The 26959-nt window shown below is 52.0% G+C and overlaps 1 protein-coding gene across 1 annotated transcript; it reads left to right on the top strand.

The window, feature by feature from the left end:
- Positions 1 to 14335: 14335 nt before the first annotated feature.
- Positions 14336 to 26865, top strand: TSGA10IP (testis specific 10 interacting protein). Its single transcript, XM_058664149.1, has 9 exons — positions 14336 to 14399; positions 17134 to 17321; positions 18887 to 19023; positions 19113 to 19789; positions 19976 to 20123; positions 23400 to 23570; positions 25976 to 26075; positions 26232 to 26356; positions 26728 to 26865. The coding sequence occupies exons 1-9, from the start codon at positions 14336 to 14338 to the stop codon at positions 26828 to 26830; spliced, it is 1713 nt and encodes a 570-aa protein (XP_058520132.1). The 3' UTR covers positions 26831 to 26865.
- The last annotated feature ends 94 nt before the right edge of the window (positions 26866 to 26959 follow it).

Here is a 26959-nt window from a genome sequence, read left to right as displayed (position 1 = left end):
GTCAGAGCAGCCACTGGCATGCGTGTGGTCTATGGCTGGGAATAGGCCCGGTTGGGGAGCTAAGGGGACATCCTAACTGGGTTGAGGTTCCCACCAAGGGGCGCATGTGCTGGAATGGGGGCTGCGTTCTAACCAGCAAACAGTTGTAGTCTCCCTTGGCATAAGTGTGGATTGGGAATGGATACACTGAGCCAGGCTAAACTCCAACACCATCTGGTGCTCTGGAGGATCAGGGTAGATGTGGGACTGACTAGGCTAGGTAGGTCTCTGTCCCTCCTGAGCCAAGTGTGAGCCGTATGTGGGTATGGACGAGCCGTGGCTGGGCTGAAACATCCAACAGCAAGAACCAGTTTGGGTTAAAGGCCAGTCAGGAAAAGCCATTGTTCCTACTATGACAGGAGGTGAACTGAGTAGGGCTGGCTCATGGACCCCCTGGTATATGAGCAAAATCTGACATTGGGGAGAGGTTCTGATGGAGGAGCCTGGGCAACTCCTCTGGCAGAACACAGACCCTGCAGGTAAGCTCAAGAACCATGATAGGAAACAGCCCAGAACATGTCATGGAAAGTTTCCCACTGGCACACATTTGGCATGGGTCGGGGGCAGACCAGGCTGAATCAGTTCACATCATCCACTGGCAAATTCGAGCACCAGAACAGAGTGTGGGTCGAGCCAGGTTCGGTCACAACAAAAACCAGTGCACAATATGGAACGCCAAGGTGAGGTAACCTGTACCGGATGTGACCGCAGCACCCAACCAGCACACAGAAGAACCAGGAAGGGAGGGGTCGGAGCTCGCAGGGGGAATATGGGGGTGTTCCCTGGCTGGACAGCTACTCCCACTGGAGAGCGTGAGTTGGGATGGGGGCAGGCCAGACTAAACAGGGCTGCAACACCTGTGGGTCTCATGTGGACTAGATCAGGGAAAAGCCAGGCTGGGCTGATTGTTCCTACTGGTGCAAACAAAATTAGAGTGGGTGAGGGTTGTTTGGGCTTAGCCGCAGCATCTGCTGGTAGAAGCTGGCACTGGGGGCTAATTCTGTCAAGTTAACCACAGAACCACCTGGAGAATGCATAATCCGGGAGTGGGAGAGACCCCGGAAGGAAATAGTGGGCTGTTCCTGGGTTACCACTCCCACGGAAGGGCATGAAAACTAGGACAGGGGCTGGGGTGGCTAGACAGAGAGGTAGTCAACAACATCTGTGAGGGCTGGATGGTTGAGCTGGTTAGATGGAACTAAGCCTTAATACCCATTGACATTATGAGAGCCGAATGGGATGTGGGACAGACTGGACTAGTCTGCTACACATACTGGCAAACCAGGATGGGGCAGACCAGGTGGGAGTCACCCTGACTAGGCTGCAGCTCCCACTGGTTTATGTGAGGGCCAAGTATGTGCTGGGCAGAAGCAGGCTGGACTGCAACACCCATTGGTTCCAGTGGAAGACAGGGCTGAAAAGAGAACCAACCCAGCAATTGCAACCACCAGCTGATCGGGGCGATGGACTGTGCTGGGCCCTGTGCTTGCTAGTACATATAAGAATCTGGGCTGGGAACACTTCAGACAAAGTATCTTTAGGGATCTCCCCAATCAAACTGCCGTACTCAGAACCCTAACCATGAAAAGACAAAACAAGTCAATCAACCACCTCAGCTATATGTTGGCAGCGAAATACTGGGCAAACGGAGACTCTATGATGGACTATGTCAATCAATGAATTCTTCAACGACCTTATGCTTGGAGTGGCGAGACTGGCAGCGATTCATAACTGGTGAACTATCAAAACCACTTGAGCAAGAATCTCGGAGCATGTCCCACATCCGGGACCTGGGGTGGATGGGAGACTGGATGGGGCTTCTCCTTAATATCCCCCTTTACCTCAGATACCTGAAGGAAACAATATGGAAATAATAGTCTTACCCACTGTCGTATAGCCCTTGAACCTTTTTACCCTAATTAACTATATAAAGATTGTCAAAAAATAAATATTAAAAGAAATCTTTCTGTCCTTCTGTGTCTTTGTCTCTTTCAAATTAATAAGAATCAGCCTATGAAATTGTGTCATAAAATGATATTAAAAAAATTACTAAGAATCAAAAGAAAAACAAACGAAATCACATGCCCGATTGTGTACAGTAGCCAAATCTCAATTTGACTTAGAAGAAGACATGTGTAGCTGGCACTATGGCATTTCAAGTTAAGCCTCTAACTGTAGTGCCAGAATCCCATATGTTCCAATAGCTCCGCTTCCAATCTAACTTCCTGCTATGGCTTGGGAAATGAGCAAAAGATGGCCTAAATCCCCAGGCCCCTGTACACACATGGGAGACCTGGAAGAAGCTCCTGCTCTTGGCTCCAGACCAGCTCAGTTCCTGTCTTTGTAGTCATCTGGGGAGGAAACCAGTGGATGGAAGATTTGCTCTTGCCCCTTCTCTGTAACTCTGCCTTTCCAATAAAGAAGAAGACATTCTCCACCTCGGTCTGCAGCTTGGAAACCAGTAGGGTGGGACACAGACAGGAAGTACTTCCATGATTGGCATCTCATGGCCCCAGGGCTGTGTTCAAGTCTGGCTCAAGTGCTGTGGGGCTAGTGGGTTCCTGGAGTTGTGCACTCAACTCCTGGAGGTGGGCAGGGCCTCTCTTAGGCTGCCTCTGGTCTACCCTTGACTGGCATTCCCTGTGCAGGACACAGGGTTCCTTCTGGGCAGCTCTGCACCGTCTCTGCAGGCCCGCCAGGTCTGGGAGTAGAAGGCAGCCCTTGGCTCCACCCCAGGACTCCACCCAGCAGCAGCAATTCCCAGGTCATTCTCATCACAAACTTCTCCTTCAAACCCACCCTAAGTCCCCTAACCCTGCTGAGGGTGGTGACTCAGGAGTGCAGTGTGGCGCAGTAGATCAAACCACTGCATGTGGTTCACATTCCATCTGTATCAGGACAGCTGTTGGAATCCTGGCTGCTCCACTTTTGATCCAGCTGCCTGCTAATGTGCCTGGGAGAGCAGCAGAGGATGGTCCAAGTGCCTGGGCGCCTGCACCTGCGTTGGAGACCCGGAGGAGGCTCCTGGCTTCAGCCTGGTCTAGCTCTGGCCACTGTGGACATTTGGGGAGTGAACCAGAGGATGGAAGATCTCTTTCTCCCGACGTCTGCCTCTCTCTGTAATTCTGACTTTCAAGTAACTAAATCTTGAGGCAGAGAGAAAACAGCTGAGCAACAGCCTGGTGCCATGCAGGTCAGTTTCAGTGTCCAGTTGAGTGAGGATGTTTGCAGAAGAGCGGTGTGTGAGTGCGTGTAAACTCAGTGGAGAAGACAGGTCCTCAGTGTGAGGACCCGGGGAACCCGGACTCGGGTGGGAACCAGCCCCTCCCCCGCCAGCCTGGGAATCTGTTCTACCGCCTGGCGGCTACGGTGTCCAGGTTCTTTGTCCTTTGGACTGTACAATTTAAACCAGCACCCTCCCCACCCCATTCCAGGTGGCCAGCCTGGGCTTTCCTGCCTCAGAGGCCACAGCCATCTGTGGACAGCTACCACGGTTGTCCACAGATGGCCTCTCCTGGGACCTCCCAGCCTCCAGGGTCCCAAGGCATGGATTGCCTTTTTTAAATTTTTTTAATTTAAAAGGCGGAATTGCAAAGATGAAGGACAGAGGTCTTTCATCTGCTGGCTTACTCCCAAACAGCCACTGCAGTCAGAGCTGAGTTGATCCTGGCCAGGAGCCAGGAGCTTCTTCAGGGTCTCTGACGTGGGTGCAGGGTCCCAAGGCTTTGGGCCGTCCTCGACTGCTTTCCCATCCACAAGCAGGGAGCTGGATGGGAAGTGAGCAGCTGGGATTGACCCACTTATGGCATGCTGTCGCTGCCTACTTAGCTTTGTACGCCACAGTGCCAACCCTGGATTCCTAATATTTTTACTCCAGAAGGAGATTTTGGCTTTTCCATGTTCAGGGAACTTGGGCAGTTCCTCTAGTGACCAGGCCGACCACCTCTCAGCTCTGTGCTGCTAGGAACCCCGACTGCAGCAGGTTTGCTAAACGCCCTTTCTGTAACGGCTTGTGCCTTGCGCAGCCACTGAGGCAGCTAGTCCCAGCTCAAGCTTCAGCCTCGGGGGACAAATCCGGAGTCCCTCCTTGCCCCTCTACCCTGTGGCCTGGTTTATATTATTGAAATGCCAAAGAATATTGTAAATATTCACAAATTAGGAATCATACAAGCTTCAGTAAACTGGCACCTTCTAGAAAAATAGAAAATGCCCCCAACTGGTACCAAAACTGGAAGAAACCAATGAATCCATGGGCCACTGATCAGGTTGTCACCTGGGGTGCCACGTGAGTGAGCCTTGACAGAGATGCCTCTGAGTAAGAATTGTTATTATCTTTTTATTTTAAAAAGATCTATGTAATTGAGAGGCAGGGTGACGAGAGAGACAGATCTTCCATCTGCTGGTTCACTCTTCAAATGGTCCAATAGCCACCGTGGGGTCAGGCTAAAGGCAGGAGCCAGGGATTCCATCCGAGTCTCCCAGGAGGGTACTGCAACTCAAGTACTTAAGTTCCCTGCTGCTTCCTGGAAGTATCAGCAGGAAGCTGGATTGGAAGTGGAACACGTGGGAATCCAGCCAGCACTCTGAGATGGGACGTGGGCACACTCTGTAGCGTCTTAGCCCGCTGCACCACAATGCTGGCCCCAGTGTATTTTCAGCATTTATTTACTTAAGGACAGACTCAATTAGCTAATCCTTCCCCTTCAAGTGCTGGAATCCCATATGGGTACTGGTTTGTGTCCTGGTTGCTCCACTTCCCATCCAGCTCCCTGCTTGTGGCCTGGGAAAGCAATGGAGGATGGGCCTAAAGCCTTGGGACCCTGCACCTGTGTGGGAGACTCAAAAGAAGCTCCTGGCACCTGGTTTCGGATCAGTTCAACTCAAGCCATTGCAGTCATTTATTTAAAAATAAAATAATCTTTAAAGATACATTTATTTTTTGGAAAGACAAATCAGTTTTACAGAGGGAAGCAGAGACAGAGAGAAGGAGCTTCTGTCTGCTGTTCACTCCACAGGTGGCTGCAACAGGGAGACCTGGCTGCACCAAGCAGCTCTCCACTGCCTATAGGCACACGTGAAAGCTGGGGCTGAAGACCCTGCCTGGCAGGTCTTGTACAATCCAGTCACAAATTTGCTAACCTGCTCTTTATGCTTCCATAAAAAATGCCTTGCCAGTTTCCTGCTTTGTGGGCCAGATCACTGGGCTAACATGCCCTGCCAGCAACCCACAGCTCCAGGAATCTATGCTGCATGATTTATTCACCCATTGTTCCTATGGCTGCCTCCCGTGGCTGCCCGAGCCCACCCACTGTCCTCCAGGGCAGCCTCCTGTGATTGCTATAGCCCACCTATTGCCCACCCATTGTCCCCAGGGCAGCCTCCTGTGGCTGTCCAACTCACCTGCCTCCCGAGGCTGTATAACTCACTCTTTATAAAAACCCATCTAACCTTCCGCTCGGGGTCACTCTCTGAAGGAAAGGAGAGTTGATCCCAGCCTGTTGGTCTTTGCTGCTTAGCAGAGCTGTCTGGGCTGCACTTTTTGGGGAGAGGCTCAGGCTGGATGCAACCTTTGGTGTGTTGGCCGGGAACTGTTTCCCCCCATTGCACCACCTACCTTCTCTCTTGGATATGTGGAACTGGAGACTGAGCGATTGAGCCACTGCAGGAAAAAGGTATGAAATCCCTTTGGGCCCAGCCCTGTGGTCTAGCGGCTTAAGTCCTCGCCTTGAACGCCCCGGGATCCCATGTGGGCGCCGGTTCTAATCCCAGCACCTCCACTTCCCATCCAGCTCCCTGCTTATGGCCTGGGAAGGCAGTCGAGGACGGCCCAAAGCTTTGGATTCCTGTACCCGCGTGGGAGACCTGGAGGAGGTTCCTGGTTCCTGGCTTCGGATCGGCACCGCACCGGCCGTTGCACTCACTTGGGGATCTTCCTCTCTGTCTCTCCTCCTCTGTGTATATCTGACTTTGTAATAAAAAATAAATAAATCTTAAAAAGAAAAAGAAAAAGAAAAAGAAAAAGAAAAAGAAATCCCTTGAGGAGCAGTAGGTCATGTCAGAGAGCCAAGCTGGACACAGCAGGCTGCCCCGAGTCAGGACTCCAGCCGGGATGCTGGAGGACTGCTCTGGTCTGGTTCGGGAAGGCTCAGGTAAAGACTCTAAACAAAAATTGTGTTGAGTCCAGGTGTTGACCAAGGCGTTAGAGCCTCGAGATCTCCAGAGATGTATGTTGTTCGTTTCTTGTCTTGTCTCTGTGTATTTTGTTCTCATTTACATTATGGGATAAACAAATTCTACTCCTAGCCTTCTGGAATTGATGTAACAACACTTCAAGCACTTCCAAGAGAAGCAGCTGAATCCGGACACTGTTTCTAAAGGCAAATTTAGCACTTTCTGTTCTGTTGAGTGGTCCTCATTTTAGGTTGATTAGTCCATAGATGGGCACAATTGCCAAGAAGATAAACTGTAACTAATTGCGGACTTGCTCAGCTTGCCTCTAACGTGCTTATTGACTTGGAGTCATCTGGGAACCTCACCTCTTGGAAATCGGCTCTTGCTGATTTAATATTTGTGGGTCGACCCATCTGGGATTGTCAGAAGGCTGGACTCACGCAGCTCAACTTCCGCAGCCAGTCTGGGGTCAAGACATCATCCCAGACTTCCAGTTATCTGTCATCGGTAGTTCAGAGACATTTTGCTCTTTTTGTGTGTGCCGGAGTCTGTCTGTCGTGCTCTTCGGCGCCTGTTTTTCTTTTGTCATTAATATGGGACTAAGCATGCCGTCTCTCCCTGCTGCCCCTTGGCTGTTTCTCGAGGACCTCAGTGATCTCAAGCAGTGCACAGGAGTTGACCTCATCATTGTTTTTAACTTTGAGAAATTTTGTGACTGAGAGTGGTTGATGTCCAGTTTTTTGTTGTAAATGTGTTTTGTTCTGGGTTTTGTTTTGTCCTGAATTCTGGATATGTGACAGAGTCAAAGTATGGCTGGTCAGGTGTTTGGGTTCTCGTCAGGGTTGTGCACTGTGGCAGTGTGGAGGCCACCATCTGTCTTAATGTCTGTCTTTTTGTTAAAACGGTTCGGTTCAACAGCTCTGGTACCAAGATAACGACTGCTAATCAGAGCTCTATTCTAAGGTGTATGTGTTTTTGCAGAATAAAAGGTTTTGTCTTACAGTAACACTGCCTAACCTCAGCACTGCTTGAGATCAAATGAGGAATGGCCTGGTAATAAATCTTCGCTTTAAGCCACTCTTTTCCAACTAAAATTGGTTCAGAAAAAATTTCAAAATTATTAGCATTAAAAGGATAAATGCATTTGACTGCTGTATATTTCTTAAGGCAATTTGGCATAGTTAACAAGTATAAATTGAACAAACGTAAAAGATGACTCTTTCAAACATAATATTAAAGTTGGCAGGCTCTTTTATTCAGAGAGTTTGTTACATCCTCATGATGAAAAGGGTTCAGGAAATAAAAAATTATGGATTTCTTTTTTTTTAAGATTTGTTTATTTTTATTAAAAAGTCAGATATACACAGAGGAGGAGAGACAGAGAGGAAGATCTTCCGTCGGATGATTCACTCCCCAAGTGAGCCGCAACGGCCGGTGCGCGCCAATCCGAAGCCGGAAACCAGGAACCTCTTCCGGGTCTCCCACATGGCGCAGTTTGGGCTGTCCTCGACTGCTTTCCCAGGCCACAAGCAGGGAGCTGGATGAGAAGTGGAGCTGCCGGGATTAGAACCGGCGACCATATGGGATCCCGGAACGTTCAAGGCGAGGACTTTAACCACTCCGCTATCGTGCTGGGCCCAAGGGCTGAGTTTTAAACAAGTAAATGTTGTCTCTGGATATAAGCTTATTTTGAGGCATTTACCTGACTAAATGGGCAAATATTACTTTGTGGTCTTTTACATATTTAATAGGTTTGGTTTCTCTGACTTTGGGGTTTCCAGATGGGCCCCTGGAGATTTCAAAGTATTTAAAAAAAAAAAAAAAAAGAAAAGGAAAACTGTGTTTTCCTTCTGATTAAGCTGATACTTAGTTTTGATGTTTGGATTGTATGCAAAGCATTACCCAGATATGAAATTACGTTATATTATTCTGTAATACAAATGTACTTAAAGACTGAAAACTTAAATGGTCCCATTGTTACTATTGTTATCTTGTTGAATAGGGACAAAAATTTTGTAATTTTTTTTTTTACTTCTGAGGAGCAGGATCCTGTTCAAAGAGAAAGAAAGTGAATCCTGGGGCTGGGTGGCTAGCCTGCTACAGAGCTGGCCTGGCTCCAAGCTGCCCTCCCCCCACCTAACTGAGCTGAGACCCGAACACTGACCCAGTAAGGGGGCTCCTTATCAGTAGTGCCAGCCTCTACCGAGAGGGGCCCAAGTGGCGACCAGGAAGCCAACCAACTTTTCTAAGGACAGCTCAGAGGCCTGACAGATTCCTGGTGATGTTTCTTGAACATCTCCTAGAGGCACACCGCTTGTACACCCTGACAGAGCCTGAGGTGTCTGAGAACAGCCGCACTGCAAATGTAGCCTTTGTATTCCACTTGGCCCCAATGCTCAGGGTAAGGGGGAAATGTTAAGAGTTTAAGGAAAAGCTGTTATCTGAGTTGCTGGAGGTAGCCTAAAAGGCTATTCTTAAACAAGAAAAACCAATTTTGGAAAAGGAATTATCACTCATTCCTTCCTAGTGCTGCTGGAGTGCCCACAGAATGTGCCTTCTGAGCCAACACGTCATTGCCGAGGCAGTGACTTCGACAAACCCGAGGGCCACTTGGTGGACGTGCCATGGCCTGCCTGGCTAAATCCTGCTTACAGGTAGAAGCAGTTCCATCATCGACAGGCTCATGTACGCGGGGCAGCGGTCGTCTTGCAAGATCAAGTCATCTAGGCCCAGGCACTAGAATGCGGGACAGCTGCCCAGAAGCACTGATTGCCCTGACTCAGGCCCTGACATGGGGCAAAGATAAAACTGTAAACAACTACATGAACCACAGCTATGCCTTTGCCACTGCCCATGTCCATGGGGCCCTTCATCAAGAAAGGGAATTCTCAGGGTCTGGCATGGTAGCCTAGTGGCTAAAGTCCTCACTTTGCACGCATCAGGGTCCCATATGTGTGCCGGTTCTAATCCCAGCAGCCCTGCTTCCCATCCAGCTCCCTGCTTGTGGCCTGGGAAAGCAGTGGAGGACGGCCCAAATCTTTGGGACCCTGCACCTACCTGCATGGGAGACCCAGAAGAAGCTCCTGACTCCTGGCTTCAGATCAGCACAGCTCCGGCTGTTACGGCCGCTTGGGGGGTAAATCAACGGATGAAAGATCTTGCTCTCTGTCTCTCCTCTTCTCTGTATATCTGACTTTCTAATAAAAATAAAATAAATATTTAAAAAAGTGGGGGACTCTTACCAATCAATCAAAGAGGTTGCACAAAAACCAGTGGGGCCCCCTTCAGATGCTCATACAGGAACGAACACTGCCAGACTCCCCAGGACTTGAGTGAGGAAATGGATCTCAAAAGAACTCGGGGGACAGAGACCGACTCCAAAGGATAGAGACACATCCCTGATGGAGAATGATATTGCTGGAAATATTGGGACTGAGTTGTGGCATCACCATTACATCATTGGACTAGATAACAAAGCTGGCAAGTCTCATCTTGATGTACATCTGCATCCAGGGAAACTCAAGACCACGAGGTGAGTCAGCTCCAGGAACCGGGCTGTGAGGAAGCCTCCTGAAAAATATTGGGAGATGAATTTCACTGAGAGTCTACTGGGAAAATATGGGTTCCAGTGCCTCCTCGTGCTGCCAGACATCTTCTCGGGCTGGGTTGAGTCATCCTCCACCAAAACAGAAACAACTCAGGTAGCAACCAAGAAACCAGTGTCTGGAACTGTCCCCCGATTTGGCCTTTTTCCAACCGTGGTGTCCGACAATGGCCCAGCATTCGTCGTCCAAATCACACAATTGTTAGCAAAGGTCTTAAATATTCATTGGAAGTCACACTGTGCATATAGGCCTCAGAGTTCAGGACAAAAAGGATAAATATGACCTTAAAGGAAACTTGAACTGAAGTTAGAGACTGGCAAAACTGAATGAGCCTCCTTCCCTCTGCCCTCCTGTGCAGCTGTCGCACCCCTTATGTACAACTTCACCCTGCTTGACATCATGTTTAGGAGGTCACCGCCCTTAGTCCCCAAGCAGGGGGCCGAAGGATCGGTTGAGTTAAGTCATTACAGACTCACGGCCTGGTAGAGGTGGCACATCCAGGGTCAATGAACAGCATTTGACTCCGACTCCTCTGGACTCCCGCCAGGAGCCTTGGTGGATGAAGAAACGTCAGCCTGCCACCTTCGAGCCACGCTGGGCTGGACCTCTGCCTGTAACCCCGACCACTCCACCTGCAGTAAACGTTGCAGGAAAACATCATTGGATCTACCGCACACAGACTCAATGCCGGAAAATGGATTGTCGAGGCCACGGAAGACCTGCTGAAGAGAAGGCTCTCCTGGGAGAGTCTGTAATACTTGCAATGCTGTTAACCCTAACTGCTTGCGGGACAAATGGGGGTGGGCTCTCCCTGCACCAGCTCGTCGGCTATATTTGGGAACTAAGACTTTATGCTTTTCAATGGGACCCTTAGATGGAATTTACCTGACACATCCTGGGGGCTCAAAATTCCTCCATAGAGCTCAACACAGTAAGGTCCGTTTTCCTGGGTCCTTGGCTGACCCTTTTATCCTAACATTTCTAGGATTACTTATAGGACTGTGTGTCATAGCCTAGGGGCTAAAGTCCTCACCATGCATGTGCTGGGATCCCATATGGGAGCCGGTTCTAATCCCAGCAGCTCCACTTCCCATCCAGCTCCCTGCTTGGGAACTGGAAAAACCAATGGAGGACGGCCCAAAGCCTTGGGACCCTGCACCCGCGTGGGAGACCCAGAAGAGGCTCCTGGCTCCTGGCTTCAGATCAGCTCAGCTCCGGCTATTGCAGCCACTAGAGGAGTGAACAAGCAGATGGAAGATCTTTCTGTCTCTCCTATTCTCTGTATATATCTGACTTTGCAATGAAAATGAATAAATCTTAAAAACAAAACAAAATAAAAACAAATATGTAACTGTTTGTGTCTAGGCAGTGAAGCTCCTGGTACCCAGGACCCACTATCAATAATCAGAACAGAGGGCCCATGATTTGACTCCCCCAAAAAACAAAAAAAACAATGGGGGATGTTAAAAATTATGCAAAATATCCCCTATGGTCACCAGTCAGGATAGACGGACTCTTCTCTGCTAGAAAGCAGCCAGGTGTTGGGAGCAGAGCCCCTTGAAAAGCTAGCTTCATGAAAGGAGGAACCGTCCTGGAACTGACCGCTGTGAAAAATGGAGCCACATTTTGCTTTTTTTTAAGATTTATCCATTCTTATTACAAAGTCAGATATACAGAGAGGAGGAGAGACAGAGAGGAAGATCTTCTGTCTGATGATTCACTCCCCAATTAAGCCAGAACGGCTGGTGCTGTGCCGATCCGAAGCAGGGAACCAGGAACTTCCTCCGGGTCTCCCACGCGGGTGCAGGGATCCAAGGCTTTGGGCCGTCCTCGACTGCCTTCCCAGGCCACAAGCAGGGAGCTGGATGGGAAGTGGAGGTGCTGGGATTAGAACCGGCGTCCATGTGGGATCCCGGGGCGTTCAAGGCGAGGACTTTAGCTGCTAGGCCACTGCGCCAGGTCCGAGCCACATTTTCCAAATATTAAATAAACAAGTTGATATGAACCTCTCAGAATTGGAAATTTCAGTGGCCAGCTTAGGAGCCTCCCTAAACTCCTCGGCCCAGTTGATCCTCCAACACAGACAGGGACCTGACCTGTTGTATCTTTTTTAAGATTTATTTTTTTTTTTATTGGAAAGTCAGCTATACAGAGAGGAGGAGAGACAGAGAGGAAGATCCTCCATCTGTTGATTCACTCCCCAAGCTACTGCAACGGCTGGAGCTGAGCTGATCCGAATCCAGGAGCCAGGAGCCTCTTCTGAGTCTCCCACGCGGGTACAGGGTCCCAAGGCTTTGGGCCGTCTTCCATTGGTTTTTCCAGGCCACAGGCAGGGAGCTGGATGGAAAGTGGGGCTGTTGGGATTAGAACTGGCATTCATAAAGGATCCTGGTGCATGCAAAGTGAGGACTTTAGCCACTAGGCTACCATGCCAGGCCCTAGGACTGTTATTTTTAAAACAAGAAGGCCTCTGTACAGGAGAAACTTACTGTTTTTATGGAAATCACTCTAGAATAATTAAAAATAGTCTATCTCTAGTCAGAAACTGTCTCAAGAAAAGAGAAAAGCTAAGAAAAAATATCAACGAAATAGGTTTGAGCTTAGCTCCTGGTCCCCTTGGCTCAGCGCGTTGATGGCCGTCATCTCTGGCCCCTTCCGCTTTTGCACTTAGGACTGTTAATGACTTTGTATCAACAATTGCTTGGTTAATTGTCTAAAACAAAGAATTACTACTGTTAAACTTACCACCCTCAGGTCTCATTATAATCCCATTCTTGTTAATAATAATGAGCTAAAGTTTTGAATCTAGTTACTCTAAGAGGGAAGAATGCAAAATCCAGTCAGAAAATGGAGTCACTTTGGTTCAGGCCTGCATAAGTTTGCTAACCTGCTCTTTATGCTTCCATAAAAAATGCTTTGCCTGGGCCCGGCGGCGTGGCCTAGCAGCTAAAGTCCTCGCCTTGAAAGCACCAGGATCCCGTATGGGCGCTGCTTCTAATCCCGGCAGCTCCACTTCTCATCCAGCTCCCTGCTTGTGGCCTGGGAAAGCAGTCGAGGACGGTCCAAGGCTTTGGGACCCTGCACTGTGTGGGAGACCCAGAAGGGGTTCCTGGTTCCCGGCTTCGGATCGGCACAGCACCAGCCATTGCGGTCACTTGGGGAGTGAATCATCGGACGGAGGATCTTCCTCTCTGTCTCTCCTCCTCTCTGTATATCTGACTTTGTAATAAGAATGGATAAATGTTTAAAAAAAAAAACGCTTTGCCAGTTTCCTGCTTTGTGGGCCAGATCACTGGGCTAACATGCCCTGCCAGCAACCCACAGCTCCAGGAATCTATGCTGCATGATTTATTCACCCATTGTTCCTATGGCTGCCTCCTGTGGCTGCCCGAGCCCACCCACTGTCCCCCAGGGCAGCCTCCAGCGATTGCTATAGCCCACCTATTGCCCACCCATTGTCCCCAGGGCAGCCTCCTGTGGCTGTCCAACTCACCTGCCTCCCGAGGCTGTATAACTCACTCTTTATAAAAACCCACCTAACCCTCAGCTCGGGGTCACTCTCTGAAGGAAAGGAGAGCTGATCCCAGCTGGTTGGTTTGCCTGCCTCCTCAATGAACTTTGCTGCTTAGCAGAGCTGTCTGGGCTGCTTCTTGAGCAGAGGCTCGGGTTGGATGCTCGGGTTGGGCTAGCACAGTGCCCATTAGCAAGTATCAGGGCCAGGGGTGAGAGGCGGGACTCATCAGGCTGGGCCGTAGCACCCACCAGCCAGTGAGAGATCCAGGATTGGGGTAGATTCTATAGGGGATTTGTGGGCTTGCCCTCAGGACTGCAGCACCTCCCAATCTGCACAAAAGCCGGGGTGGTGACAGGCTGAGCCCGGTCAGACTGTGAAACTCACCAATCCTCATGTGAGTCAGGGCTGGGAACAGGCATGGCTGGGCTGCAGCACCAGCTAGTACACACGAGATCCAGGACTGGGAGTGGGCTTGGAAAGGGATCTTCGGGGGCTCTCCTGCTAGGTTGCAGCTCCTGCTAGTGAATGTAAGAGCTAGGGCTGGGGCTGGGAGCAGACTCTGGGAGCAGGCTTTGTCCTTCCAGGCCACAAGCTGCAACACCTGGTTCATGTCAAAGCCAGGGCTGGGAGAGGGCCTGGTGGGGTTATTAGGAATCACCCCAATAGGTTGTGGCACCCACTGGTGTGCGTCGGTGTCAGGCCTTGGTGAGCTGGGCTGGGCTGGCGCTGGAACTGACTGGGCAGTTACATCCACCTATACGTGTGTGGGCTGTTGCAGGCGATGGACAGAACCTGACACTGCACTAACAGACACAAAACTCAAGTCTGAGGGCTCTCCAGGCGATGTTTCTTGGGGATCCCCAATTAGACCATTAAATTTAAACCCTAGCCACTGGGACAAATCACAAAAGGTATGATCTGACCTTTGAGTATAGGTATGAAGACAAGCCTTGTCAGTTGCCAAGTTGCACACAGTGGAGGGCATACACACGTGCACTCACGGGCCATGACAGCCAGCTCATCTACACCAACAGAGGGCGTCAAGCGCCTCATCAAAAGATGGACAGCTTGTAACAGGTGGGCCAGCTCTCCTGGCCAGGCTTTGCAGCGAATGTCTAGATCTGTGGACGCACCGACGTAGACCTGGTCAACCAATAGACCTTCCAAAGATTTTCTCAACCCCGGAACAACAAAGCTTATGGTGTCTCTGAACTATTAAGACCACTCAAGCAAAACCTTTGAAACATGCTCCACATTGAAGTCTCTAAGGTGGCATCAAATGACCATCTCCATTCCCTGGTGTTGACCATATAATATGGGGGGAAATGGTGGAAGGGGAAAATGTGGAGGGAGGAAGGGGTTATATCATGCAAAATAAAATAAAAACAAAAAGAACAGGACAGGTCACACAAAGCCTACAATGGGCCTGATGCAGTAGCCTATAGCTAAAGTCCTCCCCTTGCAGATGCTGGATCCCATATGGGCGCTGGTTCGTGACCTGGCTGCTCCACTTTCCTTGCAGCTCCCTGCTGGTGGCCTGGGAAAGCAGTCAAGGACGGTCCAAAGCCTTGGGGCCCTACACCCACGTGGGGTACCCGGAAAAAGCTCCTGGCTTCAGATTGGCTCAGCTCTGGCTATTGTGGCCATTTAGGGAGTGAACCAGTGGGTGGAAGATTTTTTTTTTCCTGTATCGGCTTCTCTGTAAAATCTGCCTTTCCAGTAAAGATGAATAAATCTTAGAAAAAAAAGTCTATGACCCCCAGGGGTTCGCTATGGGCACCTACACCCAGGTGTGTGGGAACAGAGGACTACATAGGTACCCACTCCTCCTAGGGGTGGGAAGCGGACTCCCAGAGACCCCCACAACGCCCTGTGGGGAGTGTTGGCTGACTCAGGAATCCATGCCAGTGAGGCCCTCAGAGGCTATGTTGATGGCCAAGCGGTCATGGGCGAGGGAGTGGCGTCTTCCTGATGGGAGACATATGGAGAAGTCAGAGAAATGGGCCTGGAATCGAGCAGGTGGCTTGGAGGGGCTGGGAAAATCAGTGAAGTCGTGGCTGAGAGATATTCAGGGTAAGCTCAGTTACAAGGACAGTGAGGTCGTCCCCTCCTTCCTTTTTTAAAATTTCATTCATTAATTTGAAAAGCAGAGTTACAGAGAGAGACCAAGAGAGACACTCTTCCATGTGCTGGTTCATTTGGCATTTGGCCACAACTCCTGGAGCGAGGTTCCAGGAGCTTCATCCAGGTCTTCAACAGCAGTGCTGGGGTTAGGGAGGCAGGGGGACTCAAGCACTTGGGTCATCTCCTGTTGTTTTGCCTGGGCCACAAGCAAGGAGTAAAGTGGAGTGACCAGGACTTGACCTGGCACCTATATGGGATATTGACATCACAGGTGGGTAGGCTAACCCTCGACGCTGTAACACTGGCCTAAAGAGTTGGACTTCTAGGGCTGGTGCTGTGGTGCAATGAGTTACGCCCCTGCCTGGGGTGCCAGCATCCCATATGACCATCGGTTCGAATCCTGGCTGCTCTATTTCCAATTCAGCTCCCTGCTAATGAGACTTGAAAAACAAACAGAGGATGGCCCAGGTAGCCATGTGGGAGGCCTGACTGAAGCTGCTGGCTCCTGGCTGGGGTCAATGGCCATTTGGAGATAGCCAGTGGATGGAAGCTCTGTCGTCCGTCCCTCTACAGCTTTGCCTGCTGTCACAGGGACTGGCGTTTGACCAGTTGCCGCTTTCCACAACAGAGCATCTGTCGTTGGCTGCCAGCTGTGCCTCCTGAGTCCAGCTTCCTGCAAAGCCAAGTCCAGCAGGCTGCGCTATGACCTGAGCGGGTGAGCACGTGCAGGCTGTGTGCGAGACCCTACTGAGCTCTGGGCTTCCGGCCCTGGCCTGCCATGGCTGCTGTGGGCAGGTGCAGGGGTAAGGCAGCAGGTAGAAAGTACCCTTGTCTCAGTTATCCCTCAACTAACTGAAGATATACTCTTAAAATCATCATCCTATACATGGTCACCATGTAATGGAGACTGTCATATCCAGGTGTGAGGATACAATGCAGTATGCATCTCTACTTCCAGACAAAGATGGACTCCCAATGAAACTGTTTACTGTATCTTCACAATAAGATGCTGGACTCTCTGCCAACGTCCATGCCCACAATGATGGACATATGACGATGAAGAACTATACTACAGTAATAACACAGGGAAACTCAGTGGAGGGGAGGGGACTTGTGGGGGTAGGAGAAATTCTAAGGCCTATGGAACTGTATCATAAAATGATAACAACAACAATAATAATAAAGAATATTTGAGAAAAAAAGATTTGTTTAAAAAGGCAGATTTCTCCTCTCTGTATATCTGACTTCATAATAAAAAAATAAATCTTTAAAAAAAATAAGAAGAAATAGCGTTTGCCAGCACATCATCCTTGCTGTCCAGCTCAGCTGCCCTCCAAATCCTGCAGAAGTGGGGGTCACAGGGCCAGAGAGAGGCACCACCAGGCTGGCAGGGCCAGCCAGTCTGTCCTCCAGGCCCAAGGTGGACACCACCACGTCCAGTGCTGGTGCTTGGTGACCAGGGCCAGGTGTGCCCAGGGCATAGGGCGTCAGGGCTCCTGGGTACCGCTGAGATGTGTGGAATTAGATTTTGAGGCTGAAATTCCTTCCAGTGGGCTCCAGACAGGTCCTCGGCATCCTGCTGGACTCTCCCCGGCAGGCAGTAGGTCCCCAGGTCCCTTCCTGAGTCCTTTCTGCCAGAGCCCTTGGGACCAACCAGCTGATGACTTGGTTACCACGGAGATGGCCAGAAGGACCGTTCCAAGTTGGCTGGTGGGGGTGGGGCGCGACAGGACACAGACATGCTCCACAGCCACCCACAGATGGTCAGGACCTCGTCGGGTAGACCAGGGCTAGAGGCACAGCCACAGACTCCTGAGCCAGCCACGAGGCTGCTCGACCTGCTGTCTAGCACCCCTCAAGCAGAGCAGGTGGGAGGCTCGGCGGTGGGTGGAGACTTCTAACTGCCCAGAGGAGGTGGGCAACAGGGGTCAGGGCCAGGGCTGGACTGAAGCCTGTGAGAGGCTGGGGAGACCTGAGCCCAAGGAGGGAGCCCAGAGGACCTGGGGTGTAGGAGGGACAGCACCAGGGTGACTCCCACTGGCACAGCCTCATTTAGAGGGCAGCATGGAGGAGCAGGGAACTTCAGAGAGCTTGTTGTGGTTGCTCCATCTGAAAAGACCTTTATTTCCTGCTTATTTACACTTTTCAATTTTAATGAATTCATCTTCAAGATTTCATTTCAAAATTTTGATTGGAAAGACACATTTCCAGAGAGAAAGAGAGACAGAGAGAAAGATCTTCCATCTGCTGGTTCACTCCTCAAGTGGCCACATCAGCTATAGCTGAGCTGATCCAAGCCAGGAGCCAGGAGTTTCTTCCGAGTCTCCCATGTGGGTGCAGGGTCCCAAGGCCTTGGGCCGTCCTCGACTGCCTTCCTAAGCCACGAGGAGCTGGATGGGAAGTGGATCTGTTGGGAAAGGAACTGGTACCCATATGGGATCCCGGTGCAAGCAAGGCGAGGACTTCAGCTGCTAGGCTACCGTGTCAGGCCCAATTATGTAATTTTGTTTTAAAGATGTTTTTTTGACATGCAGAGTTAGAGTGAGAAGGAGAAACACAGAGAGAGTAAGAGAGATGTTCTATCCACTGATTCACTGCCCGAATGGTAGCAATGATCAGAACTGGGCCAGGCCAAGCCAGAAGCTTCTTCAGCGTCTCCCACGAGGGTGCAGGGTCCCAAGGCTTTGGGCCGTCCTCGACTGCTTTCCCAAGCCACAAGCAGGGAACTGGATGGGAAGTGGAGGAGCCAGGACTCAAACCAGAGGCTCCCATATGGGATGCCAGCACTGCATCCTTAAAGCTTAGCCTAAAATATATCTTAAAAAAAAAAGAAGAAGAAAAGAAAGAAATAAAAAAGCTTAGCCTGCCATGGTGCCAGACCCATTTTTCTGGTTTTAACTGAGACGTAATAATTATGTGTGTTCTTGTACCCAATGTGAAAAGTTTGTTATCCATAGCCTGTTATGGTCAGGAACCTGCACCTCTTAAGCAGTCATTGTGTCTTTGCCTTGGAGTCCCTTGATGGCAGCTGAGTGGGAGAGTAACACGTATGGCTCTGCAGACACAGTACTGGGTACCAGCAGCACTGCTTGCCAGTCCTGTGAGCTCCCTATGGGATGCTCAGAGCTTCCATTTGCACATCTGTGGGATATGGAGACAGCAAGGCCCTGGGTAAAGTTACAAGTGTTTTTCCCAGGAGCCTGGAACATGTGGTAGGAGTCCAGTTGCTGGAAACCATGCTATTTCAAGGGGAAGACTTGCAAAAGTGGCCACAGGTCCCTGGGTCCTTAGGTCCCGGGTTGGGGAGTAGTGCAGGGCCAGGGCGGGGGGGGGGGCGGTTACAAAGAGGAGGAAGGCTCCCCCAGTGGGCAGAGGGATCTGGGGGAGTGGCTTGCAGATGGACTTCCGCATCCACACTGCCATCTCTGTCCAGGGGAACCCCAGAAGCGGTGAGGGAGCTCCAGCTCGGGGCCCGCTGCAGAGGTCTCAGAGCGCAAGGCAGACGACTAAGAAGGAACACAGGCCCCAGCGACGAAGCAAGAAAGCCCAGAACGCGGCAGAGGCCGAGGAGTGAGCAGCTGGGCCTGGCTGGCAGCAGGGGTGGGGCCTCTGGCCCTGACCCTGACCGTGACCCTGACCCCTGCCCTCTCCCTCTTCAGTGTCTTCGCCCCTAGGAAGCCTTCCTTTCCCTTCCAGTGGGCCTGGGAGAGTTTCATCACCAGAAGCTCCGCCCAGGCTCAGCCCGGCGCCAGCTCGGACTGGGGCTCCCCAGCCTTCTCCCAGCTCACGTCCAGGCACAGGTCGGCCGCCAGCCTCCCAGAAGCCCTGGGCTTCTGCCGGAAGCTGGAGGCACAAAACTTTGAGAGGAGGCAGCAGCCAGGGGGCTGGAGCGCCCCACCTCTCAGCAAAGGGGAAAGCCCAGGGCTGCAGGTGCCCCGCGAGAGCACCCTCTGGCCACCCAGGAAGTCAGCCAGACCAGAACTGGAGTGGGCAGAGGCTGAGGAGCATGAGAGAGACTTGAGCCCTTCCGAGCTGCCCCAACTGCCCCAGCTGCCCCTGCGGGCCTTGACTCTGGAGGAGGGGCTGTTTTCAGACATGCCCGGGCAGGATGAGGAGGGAGAGCACCAGGCCTCCCAAATGGAGAGGCGGCCTGGTCCTCAGAACAAGGGACAGAATTGTGGTGAAGAGGCTTCCAGTGAGGGCCACGGCCGTGGACACGGCTCTGGCTCCGACGGCCTCGGTGGGTCACAGAGGAGAAAGGTGAAGGCCAAAGAGCTTCAGGGTCCCTGGGACCTGGAGATGCCACGCAGGCGATTACAGCAGAACCTGGACTGTGGTGAGTGCGCCACTCAGTGCCTGGGTTCTCCGGGAAGCCGGGGTGCAGACAGCGCACAGCTCAGTGCCTGGGTTCCCCAGGAAGCTTGGGGTGCAGACAGCGTGGGGCTGAGCCGCGTGGGGCAGAGGCAGGCTTGCCTAAGGGACCAGGAGACAGGCAGCTCCTGATCTGGTCTCACCGTGCCAGGTGCCCAGAAGCAGCCTTGGAAAGCTTTCCAGACTCCTGGCCAGGCCTCTGACCGAAGTGGGAAGGCACACGTCGTGGGAGAGGACGAGATCTTCCCATCAACCAACTTCCCCAATCGCACCTTCCACAAACGACAGGAAGCCACCAGGTAAGGACAAAGAACAGAGTTTGGGGGAGGAGAGGAGCCGGGTCTGCAGGAGCCCCTTTGTGCTCTTATTCATTTTTATTAACACACTTTTTGTTCAGCCGCGTTTCTGATAACCCAGTCATCTACCCAGTCATCCATTCATCTACCTACCCATCCACCCAGCCATGCAACGACTGAAAGCGTCCCATTACTCATCCCTTTCTTGATCAGCTGTTTCCTGATACAGCTGCTTTTCATTCATTCCTGTCTCTTCGTCTCTCTATTCCTGAGCTGTTCACTCTGTGACTAACTCCACATTTATTGAGCTTCCACTTGTGGGTCCTCAGCAAGACTGAGTCCCCAGAAGCTCAAGGGAGAGGAGACAGGCAAGTCTGCCGGCTCAGTGGGATCACTGCTCCTCTTGGTCTTGACCAAGAGACTGAGAGCAGAGGGGTAACCCTGGGGGATGTGAGGGCCGGTGGGCAATGCCTGCCGGAGATGAGGAACTGATGGTCTTATGGAGGGAGGGGTGGGGGTAGGAGGACCCATGTGAGAGCCCCTTAGGGCTGCCTGGTAGGTGCTGGAGACTGATCACAGCTGTAAGGCAGGAAGGGGGGAGCGTAGTGTTTTTATAGTACTCCTAGATTCTTCCCTAATTGACAAATATAAATTGCACCTGTCTGTGGTGCCCGGCATGATGTTTGGAAACGTGCGTGCTTGTGTACTGGTGGGAGGGCTCAGTTGGGCAGATGGTAAGCGGTCTCATCTACTCACCTCTCTGGCGAGAATGCCACAGTCCATCCTCGTGGGGATGGTTACAGGATCAGCCAGGGCTTCATGTCCGCCCTCCCCTGCTTCACACCCCAGGGACCTGCATTTGACTCCCTGTCTCTGTAAGCAGGGATGTCTTCCGTCCAACTGGTTCACTCTAAGATGCCCAATATTGGAGCCAGTGCAGGGCAGGCTAAGCTTCTACCTGCGGGACCAGTAGGTTTGTGTCCTGTCTGCTCCACTTCCCATTCAGCTCCCTGTTTGTGGTCTGGGAAAGCAGCAAAAGATAGCCCAAGTCCTTGGGCTCTGCACCCCATGTGGCAAACTTGCAAGAAGCTCCTGGCTTTGGATTAGCTCAGCTCTGGCCATTGTGGCCATTTAGGGAATGAACCACTGAATGGAAAATCTCTTTTTCTCTCTCCATAAACCTGCCTCTCGGGTAAAAACAAATTGCTAAGATGTCCACAGCAGCTGGGGCAAGGTGAGAACAAGCAGGATCAGGAACGTCATCGGAGTCTCCCATGTAGGTGGCAGGGACCTAAAGCATTGAGCCATCATCCACTGCTTTCCAGGAAGTTAGCAGGAAGCTGAATTGGAAGCCGAGCAGCCGAGTTGAGAACAAGCCCTCGATGTGGGGAGGCAGGCAGAGCAAGCACGGCTTTGGCAGCCAGGCCACATCCCTGCCCTCTTTGTCCGGCCTTAACCGGGTCAGTTGTTTCCTTGGTGTTGAGTTGTCATAGCTGCCTGTCAGCCCCTTGTTGGCCGTGTAACGTGCACAGCTCTCCTCCCCTGTTCTCCTGACTGCTGATTGCCTCCTCACTGTACAGAAGCCGTTTCCCGTTCGGAAACCTGAGATGTGTTTATACTTTTATTGCCCACATTTTGGGGGTATCATCTCAGCAGTATCATAGAGCTTTCCCTCCGGGTTTTCTTCTAGAACGTTTACAGTTGCAACACTTGCATTTCACTCTTTAATTCATTTTGAGCTGATGTTTAAATCTGGGTTGAAATAAAGTGTGCTCATTTTTTTTTGCATGTGAATAGCCACATTGATTATTGATGAGGGCAGCGAGGCTCCATTCACTGGTTTACTCCCTGCAGTGGCCAGAGCAGGGTGCTACCGGGGTCTCTCACATGGGCAACTGGGACCCACGTCCTCGAGCCACCATTGGCCGCTGCCTTGTGGGGTGTGTATCAGCAGGGAGCTGGATGGGAAGTAGAAGCATCCAGAAGCAAACCAGGCTCTCCAACATGAGATGCAGTGTCCTCAGGGGCTTGGTAATCACTGCACTAAATGCCTGCCCCTGTTTTTTCCTATTTCTGTGGGGGAAAAAAAGTCATTGGCTCTGTGTTGGATCTGCTGGTGGCTTTGGGTGACCTGTCACCCGCTGCTCAAATCCTTCCCCACCACCCACTGTCCTGGTGCACAGCCCAGCTTCCTGGTCACTGACCAGAGTGCCTTCAGCATCCTGGGTTCCTCCTCTTCTGTCCTGGGCCACTCCTCCACACTCCCAGCTAGCTCAGGTGGCTCTGTCAGGCTCAGGCACCTCTTCTGGCAGCCGCGCTCTGAGCTCACCTCTGCTCTGGTACCTATCATACTTCCGACCCCACCCAGCTTGTTAGCAATCACGGCCTCCCTGGAGTCCTGCTGATGACCTGGCTGGTGCTGGATCAACAAGCGCCAAGCACATGGCCTGCCCTTTCATCTGGCTCTCTCGCTCTGTGAATCCCCCATGACTCGATCACAGCTGGATTCACTGAATCAGTTTCCGTAGGCACTGCGCAGTTTCTGGGGATACAGTGGTCAGGACACGGGGGGCTGTGACGTCACGAGGTCTACATTTTACTGTGGAACAAGTGCGATTGATGAAGAAATGAGCATGACGGGCAGTGTGAGATGAGAGACCTTGAGGACAGGTGGCATAGTCAGGGAGCCCTCCGTGATGACAAGCAGGGAGTGACCATGAAGCTTGGGGAAGAACATTCCAGTCTGCTGAGCTGCCGTGGGCTCTGCCAGACACCCGTCTACCCACCCATGCGTTCTTCCCTCACCCATTGATCCCTTGCTCATGGCCTTCTCTGTCACCCTTCTGTCTGTCCATCCATCCAGCTTGATCTCAAACCCACACACTTTTCCGGCTGCTACTGGATCAGGAGGTTGGGGAGAGGCACAAGATCTGAGCCCCTCCCCCTGCACTCCAGCAAAGCTGCTTTGCAACAGAGGGATCTGGGCTGTGTGTTCTGAGCTGTATGGGCGTTCAGGGGGCCTGATCTGAGAAGCTCAGAGTTGGCGCTCGCTGCTGACTTTCGGAGGGCCAGGGGCTGTGGGAAAGAGTAAGGGAAGCCTGGAGTGGGGCCAGGGGCCAAGCTACCAAGCACAGCCTCTACTCTTAAACTTCCCTTGCAAATCCCATTTGCCAGAGCCTGGGCTCTCCGGGCCCCCAAGCACCCACCCTGGCCTCCCATTGTCCTCTCCTGTTCCCCAAGGACTGCTCTTATCCTCTGCCTTCCTTCTCTCCACCCCAGGAGCCTGCTGCAGGCCTGGGAGCGAAAGCAGCAGGAAGAGCGCCACCAGGCTGAGTTACGTCGGGCTCGTGAGCAGCGGGTTCAGCAGCAGGTGGCCCGCTGCCTGGCAGCGTACGGCTCCCGAGCTAACCGGAGGCCCTGGGTCAACCAGCGCAAACTGGAGGAGCTGAGGTAGGGTGCTTGGGCCCAGGAGGCCTGGCTGTGAGAGAGGGCTCCCCTGGCGCTGGCAGAGTGCCAGGCCCCAGAACCCAGCAGCAGACCCAGCCCTAATTGTCATCCCACAGGGAGACGCCACCTTCTAGTTCATAGTAAACCTTGAAAACTCAAGGGTAGAATGTTCTGTGGGTGTTAATCCCACTACCCAACCCTGCTTTTCTGATTTGCAATGCCAGCCACACTTATTCTAAACAAGTGGGTAACACACTTTGTTAATAATGTAGGACATGGCCCTTACAGCTCTGCCCCTGTGGGCAGTCATGGTTCATGTCAATTGTAAACTGTCCATTTTATTCCCTTCCTCCTGTCTCTAAAAAGGGAATTTAGAAATCAGGCTGATCTTTCATGTCCTTGTTTATCTGAGAGAAAAAGGCAGTGAGAGGGAGAGCTCTCTCGCCTACTTGCTCACTCCTCAAATTACTTCCAGTGGCTGGAGGTCTGAAGCCAAGACCCGGGGACTCCATCCAGGTGTCCCTCATGGGGGGCAGACACTAAACATGAGGCCCATCACCTGGTGTTTCTCATAGTTCACATTAGCAGGAAGCTGGATTTGGAAGTGCAGCCAGGGGAGCTGCTGCAGTGGCATAACAGGCTAATCGTCTACCATGTAGTGCTAGCATCCCATATGGGTGCCGGTTCATGTCCCCACTGTTCCACTTCTCATCCAGCTCCATGCTTGTGGCCTGGGAAAGTAGTGAAAAAAAAAAAGCCTTGGAACTCTTTATGCACATGGGAGATGCGGAAGAAGCACCTGGCTCCTGGCTTCAGATTGGCTCAGCTCTGGCCATTGTAGCCACTTGGAGAGTGAACCAGCGGGTGGAAGATCTTTCTGCTTCTCTTTCTGCAACTCTGCCTTCATACAAAAATAAACTGGAAAAAAAGAGGTGGGGAGGGAGGGAGAGAGGAAGGAAAAGAAAGAGGCAGGGATGCTTTTTTTTCCCCCAAGTGCTGTCTCAACCACTAAGCTAAATGCTCAACCCTGACTTTACCACTTTTTTTTTTTCCAAGTTTGCTTAGCAATTAGTTCTTATTTTGAGAAGCAGAAAGTGAAAGAGAGAGGGAGATATGGTTCATCTACTGGTTCACTCAAGTGCAACAGTGCATGTGGGGGCTGGGAGCCAGGCTCTCCATCTGGGCTTCTCATGTGGGTGGCAGGAGCCCAAGTGTCAATTGCTGTCCCCCAGGGGCTGTGTTAACAAGAAGCTGGAGTGGGAGCACAGCTGCCACTCAAACCAGGCACCCCAAGAAATATCCTAACCACTGAGCTAAATGCTCATTCCTAAATTTTTTTTTTAAGATTTCATTTATTTGGGGCCTGGTGCGATGGCTCAATGGCTAAATCCTTACCTTGCAAGCAACAAGATCTTATATGGGCCCTGGTTCATCTCCCAGCTGTTCCACTTCCCATCCAGCTCCCTGCCTGTGGCCTGGGAAAGCAATAGAGGATGGCCCAAAGCCTGGGGACCCTGCACCCATGTGGGAGACCCAGAAGCTCCTGGCTCCTGATTGGCTCAGCTCTGGCCGTTGCGGCTGTTTGGGAAGCGAACTAGTGGATGGAAGATCTTTCAGTGTCTCCTCTCTCTATAAATCTGCCTATCCAATAAAAAATATTAATTTTTTTTTAAAGATCCTATTTATTTGAAAGGCAGAGTCAAAGAGAGGGAGAGACAGAGAATCTTCCATCTACTGGTTGACTCCATAAACAGCCGCAATGGCTAGGGCTGGGCTGGACCAAAGCCTGAAACTAGGAGCTTCCTCAGTAGCCACAGGGGCCCAAGTACTTGGGTCATCTTCCATTGCTTTCTCAGAAGCATTAGCAAGGAGCTAGATAGGAAGTGCAGCAACTGGGACTCGAACTGGTACCCATGTAGAATGCTGGCATTGCAAGGGGCAAATTAACCTGATGTGCCACAACACTGACCCCTGCATTGATCCATTAATGAAGACTTCCTGAAGTCTTTCATAAATAACATGGAGAACATTTGCAAGCATCCTGACTCTTGTACAGCATAGCAAAAACCGAGCCCTGAGCGCGGCTCTGTTCTAGGTAACAACCATGGCTTCCTTCCCCAAACTGAGGCAAAGCACACAGGTGTGTGCTCTGGGCACCAGGGAAGCTGTGCACACCCTTGGCTGTGAATGCTGCCCCCTCTCCTGGGGAGCAGCCTGGCAGCCACCCAGCTCTGGCTATACAAGCGACAGCTTAGGATCTGGGTTCAGGCCCCCCAACATCCACCTGCTTGACCAGGATAAGATTCCTGCCCGGGCTGACCTGCCAAAGCAGCCCAGGGGCGGGGAGGAGGGGCTCCAGGGGAGGGGAGGGGGCTGTGTCCTGGGACAGCCGCCTGTCTGTCCTGCAGGCGTCAGGAGCGGCAGCGCTTTGCTGAGTACCAGGCGGAGCTGCAAGGCATCCAGCACCGTGTGCAGTCCCGGCCTTACCTGTTCCAGCAAGCTATGCAGGTGAAGGCTGCTCCCGCCACCGGGAAGCCCGCCAGAGGGCAGGGGAGCCAGGCGGGAGTGAGGCCACCCTTCAGTCGCTGTTCCCCCTCCCCAGAGTAATCAGAGCCCCCACTCCGGCCCTGGCACTGAACCAGAATTCCTCTCCTCTGCCTGCAGGCCAACGCCCGGCTCTCAGTGACCCGTCGCTTCTCCCAGGTGCTGTCTGCCCTGGGACTGGACGAAGAGCAGGTGTTGGCTGAGGCAGGGAAAGGCGAGCCGGAGGGCAGCTCCCGGAAACCCAGGTGAGGCCACACGGCCAGGGACACCCAGCATGGAGGGAAGGGGTTCCTGTGCTTGCCTCCCAGGACAGCTGCGGACCCAAGGAGCAGGGTCCCCGCTTAGGGACACAGAGAGCCAACAGGTGCTGGGTCTGGAAGCCTGCAGCCATCTGCCACGTGCACACTCCGCACCCTTTCAGGAGATGTGTGCCACCCGGGTCAGCCCATATGGACCATCCTGACATGTTATAATCCCCGAGTGCTGAGCAGACAGTGGCCCGCTTCCTAGGAGAAGGAGACTGGGCGAGGGGCATGGGGAGGCTTTTGGCCAGGGCTACCTAGCAAGCCAGTGTGGGGCCCATACAGGCCAAGTGGCCTCTATCTATGTCTTTAAGGTGCCACAGGTCCCCAGGGGTGAGTACGCAGCACCTTCCCTCTCAGGGTCCCCAAAGACAGACAGCAGCAGCCAAGGCGACAGACCTCAAAACTCCAGCGTGAACATGGCCAGCAGCCCTCAAAGACAAAAATTAAAGTTTTTTATGGCAAGCTTTTACGGCTTCTGATGGTGACAGGAAGCATGAGGGGGTGGGCGGGTGTCCCACATCCCCCCGGGGGGGCTTCTGCGTG

Source organism: Ochotona princeps, chromosome 4, assembly GCF_030435755.1.
Source record: "Ochotona princeps isolate mOchPri1 chromosome 4, mOchPri1.hap1, whole genome shotgun sequence".
In the NCBI taxonomy this organism is placed as follows: domain Eukaryota; kingdom Metazoa; phylum Chordata; class Mammalia; order Lagomorpha; family Ochotonidae; genus Ochotona; species Ochotona princeps.
This window is presented reverse-complemented; position numbering and strand designations above follow the sequence as displayed.

What these genes read in the sequence shown, in the direction of transcription:
- TSGA10IP (XM_058664149.1), top strand. Translation starts at nt 14,336, where the DNA reads ATGACAGCCAGCTCATCTACACCAACAGAGGGCGTCAAGCGCCTCATC. An exon ending in CGCAAACTGGAGGAGCTGAG is followed by an intron (nt 23,571 to 25,975) that starts GTAGGGTGCTTG and finishes TCTGTCCTGCAG; the next exon opens with GCGTCAGGAGCGGCAGCGCT. An exon ending in GGCAGCTCCCGGAAACCCAG is followed by an intron (nt 26,357 to 26,727) that starts GTGAGGCCACAC and finishes TATGTCTTTAAG; the next exon opens with GTGCCACAGGTCCCCAGGGG.